Genomic DNA, 8,748 nt, shown 5'->3' on the forward strand with positions numbered 1-8,748 from the left:
AACCGGCATATATCTAATTTCCCTGAAATTCTGCTACGTGTATTCCACCAAACCGTATTGGAGCAGCGTGGTAGGATAAGCTCCAAACCTTCTTCTCAAAAGGGAGAGGAGGCCTTAGCCCAGCAAAGGGACATTCACGGGCTGTTAACATACCATTAACACTTTTGAATATATTAAATCATTCCTCAATAACTAATATTTAGCTTAAAATACATTTTTTTATAAAACAATTATTTTATGATTTTTGTTCCGATGGACAATGTCTAGGTACCGAGGTAGGTAGACGTAAATACTACCGGATTTACTACTCAATACAACCGCCTTATACCGTCAATCCGACAACTATAGGATATAAGATAATTGGATTAACAAAAGAATAAATGTTTATTTACAAAAAATACTAATACGTAATTAAATAAGTAATCTTTTTCGTTCACATTTCAATTAATTATTTTTCATTTTTTTATTTTGGAACGGTAGATTAGGATCAGGCTCACTTACCATTTAAATGGTAAGTAAGTAATCAATTATTAGGTGGTAAAAAAAATGGTGACTGAGTTTGATAATATCTTAGGATCTATTTATTCAAATTTTAAAATCATGTATATAATATAAGAATATAAGTAATTATAATACATGAGCGGAAACTTAAATTTTCTTTCAATCTATCACGATTTACTATAAGTATTAAATGATGTATTCCATTTGAAATTACTTTCAAAACAAATTATTTTCCATAACCATTTGAATGATTATGTAAACTGTATAACACACTCAGTTAACATATTGATGTACTTTATGTTAAGCTCAGACGAGCTTCAGTAATTTATTTCCAGCAAGCTGTATTTGCTTTTAAATGATTTTAAATAACTCTGTACAAGTTTTAATTTTATATTATACGTTCTTTTAGTACTTACTTATGTAAAAATCGCTAGCAAAAAAATGTAATCTCAATATGAACTAAATTATTGAAAAATATCATTTCGCAATACGGATTATTGTTAAAGGCAATTGAGTTCAAACCGAGCGTGGGCCCTTGTCCCGCAGTAAAACTCAATGAAAGGAAAACAGTGATAGTACACGCTAATACTCCTGGTGGCATGAAGTCCTCAAATCTTGGTAAATATGGATAAAGTCATCAAAAATGCTTTTATTGAGTTAAAGTGGAATCGTTTTATTTGAATACACATTTGATTTTATTTCATAGTGTCTGTGGAAACATTATAATATAAATAAAAACAAAATTCTTTTTTTCTTCTCATTGTGAATGTAATTATTAGAAATCCTGTTGATTGTCTGTAAATAAGTTGGTGTAAATAATTTAGATTGTGTTCTCTGGCAGATGCCTTTCGAGTATAAATTTTATTACAAGCATTTGCGATGAAAGGATATACCGAACTACAAATACTCATTAAATCTATTTTAATCTCAAATGCTCTTCATTCTGCTATATGGATGAATCAAGCCCTTTGTGTACCTACACTCATCCATAATGCATTAATGCAAGTCATTCACCCTCAACTTAGGGGCTAAGATGTGACAAAGGTTGAAGCATATCGTTGTTTTAAACTGGATGCGATTTAAATTTATTTATTACTATTATATTACCTAATAAATAATAAGATTATAATGCGTATATTATATGAAGTAGGTTAATTAGTGAGTTTCTGACGAGTTCACATCGAAAAATCAACCAACGAAACAGTGGTAGATTTATATTAAATATCATCTTGCAAAATGACGATTCAAAAGTACTTTTAAGAGCCTACGTGAATGAATACTTCGTTTTCATTTTAGAAGGATGCTTAAGAAACGTTAAGTAGATGAAATATTACAAAAAAATATTTGAGGAACATTTTAAAGTGGTGTTTATAGGTAATAAGAATACCATTTTCTAAATTTGAAAAAAAATAATATGATAAAGTCAATATGATAAGTTTAAACTAAAAAACAATTATAGTAAACATCGTAATATTGTAATTATTTTTCTTTCTAATACAGTCGTTTTAGTTTTAATTTGTATCGCTAAAAGCTTGAAACATAGAAATAAGCGTAGTTTATTGTGGTGAAAACTTTTACCATCTGGGCTGCGACGTCTAAATGTAGATGCTCCTTATCCCAGAGTATATTCTAATGGATGGTGACGGCTGTATTACAATCATCTGTCAAAACACAAAATATTTGAGTTTGTAGTGTTTGTTAGAATTCGTTATACAAATTATGTAAAGTCAACTATCATAAATGATTATATATATAGTGACTTATGTTTCACCTCTTTTTTCAAGTTTATTAACCTTAAAACTTATTATGAGGCATATAATATAGAAATATACATAGTTACGACAAAAATATATATAGGCAATACCAATTACTTAAAATCCGCGTCGTCTATTTACTCGGACGTATTTGTTTATTCCGTTATTTTGGTCGTATTTTTTATTCTTTATCAGATTATAAGCTTAAATACCTTTTGTATTTTATTTTCTTCTTGAATGTTTATCTCGTGGGTGTCATTCACCTCCGATATTCGAAAGTTAGGGTTGAACGGAATTTAACGATGATTGAACATTGGAACCAGGTGTGGCTAAACTAAAAATACAGAACAGTGATTATATTAGGATTAACATATTTATAAATAGCACCCTATAAATTTGGAACACAAAGTTTGATGAATGGTTAGGAAGTGTTGTTTTATCAAAGCCGGTTTAAATTTGTTCTACACTTTCAGCTTCCCTTGGACACATAGAACCACTGCTTACTTTAAAATGAACTTTATTATATACTAGCCGTTACCGAAATCCACACTGATTTCGGTTTGTGTTATAATAAGGAATTTATATACTTATATCACATTATATTACAAAGGAAATTATTGACTTGGTGTGCAAATCAAACGGGTTAGTACCCTCCTCCCATCAGATATTTTAACGGCGGACAGCAATACATATTGTAGTTTTATTCCGGTTTGAAGGGTGAGTGAGCCAGAGTATCTTCAGACAGAAGGGACACAGCATCTTAGTTCTCATTTTCTCATATGTAAGGATGGGTAATATTTCTTACAGCGCCTATGTCTATGGTGGTGGTAATCACTTACTAATAGATAGCCTACTTGCCCGCTTGCCAACTTATTTTTATATGTATGTAATAATGATGTAGATACTTTATATATTGGATAGAATTGCATTATCTATCGTATTTGATTCGGTTGACGTGTGGCAGTTTTAATAGTTCACAGACAGACGTGTTTTCGTAGGTTTATTCAGCAAAATAAAAACATCAGACTTGAATCTGTAATTAAATTTATCCACATTTCGATCTCTTAGTTCTTTTATTCTTATTTTTCAAAAATCCAAAAATTAAATTCTTAAAAAAGTTGAAATATTTTTTAACAAGACCTTGCAAGTTTTAAAATCATTAAGCAGCTAAAACGTTTATCTTCGAAGATAATTTAAAGTGAAATGAACTTTTCAAATATAACGCGGCAATGAGGCAACAGTTAAGAAAAGCGATGACGGGAAATTTTCGATCATTTTCGATGACTATAAAATGTTATTATTATTCGTTTACATAAACAGAGTAATATTTTATAATGTGTATTTGTTACTACACCAGTAAATATTTTGAATATTTTCTGTAATATTAACAATGGCCTGAAAAGAAGTTGCTGTTATACATTTAATTAAATACTGTAACATAACGATTCAAAAGTGCCCTTATAAGCCTGCTTGAATAAAGAATTATTTAATTTGATTTTATTTGAGTTTAATCTTATTAACGTATTCTCCTTTTTTTTTTTTTTTTTTCTCGCTGGAAAAACACATTTATGTGTTTCCCCCACATAAGGTGGGGGGGTATGTGGGACTCGCCGGCGCTGAAGGCGCCGGAATACCCACTAAAAACCAGCGGTACCCACTCCATCTTGTCGGGGGACGTCACGGGATCGCTTGCGCATACTACCGTGCCGTCCCGACGGTTGGCCCGCTTCTGCGGGCCTCCAAATCCTAGGGGGTACTCGGGGTACAGAGACCCTCTGGCCCCGGCGACACTCACGGCGGGAGGAGAAGATGCGCATAGCGCTGGCGTCTTCTCCCCGGTCTTCTTCGACGAAGCGGGTCAGCGGAGGCACTCTCCTCGCGCTCCTTTATCACCGTTTAGGGGCGTTTATCACCGTCCCCTGGACGGTGATAAACGCCCCTCGAGGGGTGCCTCGACGTGGACCGTGGAATAAGAGGGCCTCTGTTTTTGAGATGGAGACCCTCAAGCCCAACATTCCTATGCGGTCCACTGTGAGCGACGTACCGACTTCGGCCAGGCGAGCCGCCTCCTGATAATTCCGCCCTGTCGCCGTGATGAGAGTGTCGTCCGCATAGCACAACACCCCCATTCTGGGAAGGACGGATGTCCGCAGGAGCCAGTCGAAGCCAACGTTCCACAGAATTGGGCCGAGAACTGACCCCTGCGGAACGCCACAGCCTACCCTACGCCGGACAAGACGCCCATCGCCCCCCTCCCAGAGGACTACCCGGTCCTAGAGGTATGCCCCCAACAGCCTCCTGAGATAGGAAGGCACCCCGTGGTATCGGAGTGCCTCCCCAATAGTCTCGAAAGGAAGACTATTGAAGGCGTTCGCAACATCTATCGATACCGCCAAAACTACGTCCCCTCGGGCCACCGCATCCGTGGTCCGGGTTTTCAGGGCGTCCAGGGCGTCGATAGTTGATCGACCCGCCCTGAACCCGTACTGAGCCTCTGACAGACCCGGCCCCACCTCGTCGAGGTGCTGAATAAGACGGGCAGCGAGAATTTTTTCGAAGAATTTGCCCGTCTCGTTCAGCAGCACAATCGGCCTGTATGCCGAGGAAGAATCTGGCGGTCGACCTTGCTTTGGCAACAAGACCAACTTTCCCTCTTTCCAAGGCTTCGGAAACTGCCCGCTGCACAGACATTGGTCGAACAGCTCCCGAAGCCTTACGCCTAGGTATTCCAGAGCGTCACATAGAACACGCCCTGGAATCCCGTCTGGGCCCGGCGCAGTGTTTTTGGCCCTCAAGCGGTCGAAGGCCACCTCCATCTCCCGCTCCGTGATCAGTGGTGGAGCCACTGTGTCGTCAATCATAGAGCGAGGGACCATCTGTGGAGGGACATGCTCACCTGGATGGGGGAAAAGTTCCCCGACCAGGCGCAGGAGGAGATCCGATGACATTGTCTCTGTCACGGGGGCACCCTGCGTGCGGAATTTTCCACGCACACCGCGGAACGGACGCCCCCAGGGGTCCCGGTTCAGGCCCGCCAGTAGTTCTTCCCTAGCTTTCTCCTTGGCCTGACTTATCGCCAGCTGTAGGTCTTTTTTCAGCTGACGATAAGCGGCCAATAGCTGTCCCTCCAAGTCCGCATCAAAACCGTTGCGCCTCCTACAACGGACGTAAGCCCTTCGCGCCCGGCTGCACGTCGCCCGAAGCTCTGCTATTTCGGGCGACCACCAATACACCTGCCGGCGCGGAGCTCTATGCCGGAACCTAAGCATGGCAGCATCGCAGACCTCTTTGAGGGCACTGCGCATGTGGCCCGCTAGCTCTTCTGCACTGGCGCCCTCCCACCTTCCTGTGGAACCCCATCGCTGTACGATGGCAGCCTCCCTGGCCAGCTCACGATCTAGCTGGCTAAGAGACCACCTTGGAAGCGTGGTTGGCACCCTAGACGGTTCCACCGACCTGCGAGAGGTAGAGATCTCAAACCGGATGTACCTGTGGTCCGACAGAGTCTCCACCTCCTCCTCTACTCTCCAATTCAACACTCTGCGTGCTACAACATGGGTGGCGAAAGAGAGATCCACCACGGACCCCCCCTGTTGCCGCACGCACGTGTAAACCTGCCCCCTGTTGAGTAGGGACAGGCTGGAGAGAAGTGCCCACACCTGAATAGCCCTTCCTCGCGGATTCGTGGCAGGGTTGCCCCAGGCACGTGACTTAGCATTGAAGTCGCCCAAGACCAGTATCGGCCTCGGTGACCGCCTGGTCACCGCAGCTCTGATCGAGCTGAGATAAATCTCGAACTCCGCCAGGCCGCGGTTGGGAGTTCTCTCCCAAACTACGAGAATTCGTTGTTGTGGGTACGTACTTCTGTACGTACCCACAACAACGAATTCTCTCCACCCTGCCACTACGTAACCCGAGCCCCTCTCAATGAGTGAGAGAGAACTCGTTTCACTCCGGGTAGTAACCACCACGGTGCCGTCCAAGTCTCCTAACCAGTTAGGTAGGGGAGGGACATAATATGGCTCGCAGGCCACAGCCAGGTCGATCTGCCACTCCGCCATGGACTGCAGCAGCAGGTCCTGGTTGACGTTCGTCTGGAGGAACTTTATGTTTGTGCTCATGTTGACATTGAAGCTTCCTCCTCGGCCTGGCGCCGTCCGACATTGGTGGTAGTCTGGGTGCCTAAGACCACCGTACCCTTTGTGATGGGGGGGTTGCACTCCCCTGATCCCATCACGTGCCCAGAGGGCTTGCCAGCGTCTGCGCACACAGCACAGCGCAGTTTCTCGGTACAGCCCGCCGACTTGTGGCCATCTACACCACACCGGAAGCATAGACCCCCCCGTTCCGCTTTGGATGGGCAAAGCACCTTCGTGTGGCCAAGGCCCATACACTTGAAGCAGCGCAAAGGGCGCTGCTCCAATACGCATACCTTGGCCGAGCTCCATCCTATGAGGAGGCGACTGGCATCTGATATCTTCTTCGCCGCTGTGAGAGGACAGGTGACGCGGACCATTCCCATATATCCGGGACCAGGCTGCAACACTCCGCATCTGACTGAGTCAGGGGAGCAGTTCCCTGCACGAGCAACTGCAGCGACCAATTTATCTTTGGTGACGGAATCTTCCAATCCCGTCACCTTAAGGTCCACTCGCTTTACAGGTCGAACGACGCTTGCGACACCATCCAGCACAGTGCGGAGCTTCTCAGCAAGCTTATCCGCCTGCTCCCCCTGTGCTTTCGGCAGCTCGAGGAGTCTGGCTCCCGTCGCCGATCGTCGGACCCTAAGGCCGCCACAGATTCCAATATCCTGAAGCTTAACGCCCTGCTCCGCGCGCTCCAGGATGTGAGCGTATGTAACGCCCTTCTCCTGCGCATCCGGCTGCAGAGTGACCATTACTGCAGCCCTGCGAGGAGCAACCAGCCTCGGTTTGGCCACCGGCGGAGCCTTCGCCACTGTTGATGGTACTGTGGCGGACGCTGCGGCCGAGGGGGAAGCCTTTTTCTTCTTTCCCTTTTTAACCACGGTGGACCATGATGTCTCCTGGGCCTCCCGTGGTTGGGACTCCGACGTGGTCGGGGTGGCTGATAGGCACGTAGTCGGTGCCAGCGGGACTGACTCGACTGCAGGCACCCGTTTCGGCGCCTGTGCGGGTTTCGGTGGTGGGGTCGGATGGACCACTTGCGCGTATGTAGGTGCAGTTTTCTGCACTACAGCCTGTTTCTTGTCCGCAGCCAGAGGGGGACGGAGCACTTTAGCTGGAAGGAGACGGTCCTGAATTCCTTCCATTTGAGCTTTAATCATAAAGCCCACCGACGACATTATAGAGGCCTTAAATTCCTCCAAAGCCTGTGTGTCCCGCACAGTGCTGGTGGACGCCTCATTTGCCACTGCCACCGTGGTCCGCATTTCCGCAAACTCACGGCGGTGGGCTTTTAACTCAGTCTTGAGGCTGTCCACCTCCTTGCGCAGGCGGCCATTATCAGCGCGAAGCCTGCGCGTCTCTTCCGCCTCGGTCCTTGATGCCAGAGCATCTACGATGGACTGGAGCGAAGATGCAGATTCTTTGAGCTTCTTGATGAAGCCACCCTTCAGGTTGCTGGATTTCTGGGCAATCTCCAGAATAAGTGCTGCATTGCGACCAGCCTCCGCACGCAGCTCCTCTGCACCCAATTTTAGGGGATCCTCCCTACGGACCTCCGAGGAAGAGGATTCCTCAGAGTCAAGCGCGATCACAGCCGTCTCCTTACGGAAAGCCCGACTTCTCAAGGAGCGCTCAAACGCCTCCTCCCTAGCCTCGGCGGCCTTTGCTTTAAGCTCGGCTTTGGCGCGAGCGAGGCCAGTTCCGCGTCCCTTGGAAGTGAGCTTCCCCCGGCTAGCACTGTTACGTTTCGCCGCCGATCTGATTTCGGTCTCCGTATCCGAACCGGAATCAAAGAGCGCAAGGCCCACAAGTGGGCGTTTACGCCCAGCATTTGCGTCGGACGACGACAACTCCGTGTCGACGTCCATCAGAACAAAAAAAAAAAAAAAACCAACGAACAATCAAACGAAACAAAAGAAAACAAAAATACCCTATATAAATTTAAAAAATGAAAATAATTGAACAACAAAAACAAATCAACAAACAACAGTGAAAACCAACATAACCAATCTCAAGACGAAACAACAATCCATTTGCACAGCCGAGTTCAGAATATGTCACAACAGAAACAACAAAAACCCTTAAAGAAAGCCAAAGTAGTCGTAAAAACATCCACAACGCATAGATAACGCAGCCAAAGCCACGATGTTTCGCTTCAGTTAGTATTCGTAACTTGCTTAGCAACATTCGCTCGAGATAACGAACACGTCCGCACGCTACGACGGTCAACGACGAATCCTCTATTAACGTATTCTCCTTACACAACTTCTTATGTATTTAAATTTCTATATACATACATAGGCTTCTTCAATCTGAATATAGGTATATACAGATAAGTCTTCTTCTTC

The 8,748-nt window shown here is 44.8% G+C and overlaps 1 protein-coding gene across 1 annotated transcript; it reads right to left on the minus strand.

Annotated features, from left to right (window-relative positions):
• Window positions 1-2,534: 2,534 nt before the first annotated feature.
• LOC126772568 (uncharacterized) lies at window positions 2,535-8,268 on the minus strand. Its single transcript, XM_050492968.1, has 3 exons — window positions 6,453-8,268; window positions 5,967-6,087; window positions 2,535-2,589 (listed from the first exon to the last, which is right to left on the minus strand). The coding sequence occupies exons 1-3, from the start codon at window positions 8,266-8,268 to the stop codon at window positions 2,535-2,537; spliced, it is 1,992 nt and encodes a 663-aa protein (XP_050348925.1).
• Window positions 8,269-8,748: the final 480 nt, after the last annotated feature.

The sequence above is a fragment of the Nymphalis io genome, chromosome 12 (assembly GCF_905147045.1).
Source record: "Nymphalis io chromosome 12, ilAglIoxx1.1, whole genome shotgun sequence".
Classification (NCBI taxonomy): domain Eukaryota; kingdom Metazoa; phylum Arthropoda; class Insecta; order Lepidoptera; family Nymphalidae; genus Nymphalis; species Nymphalis io.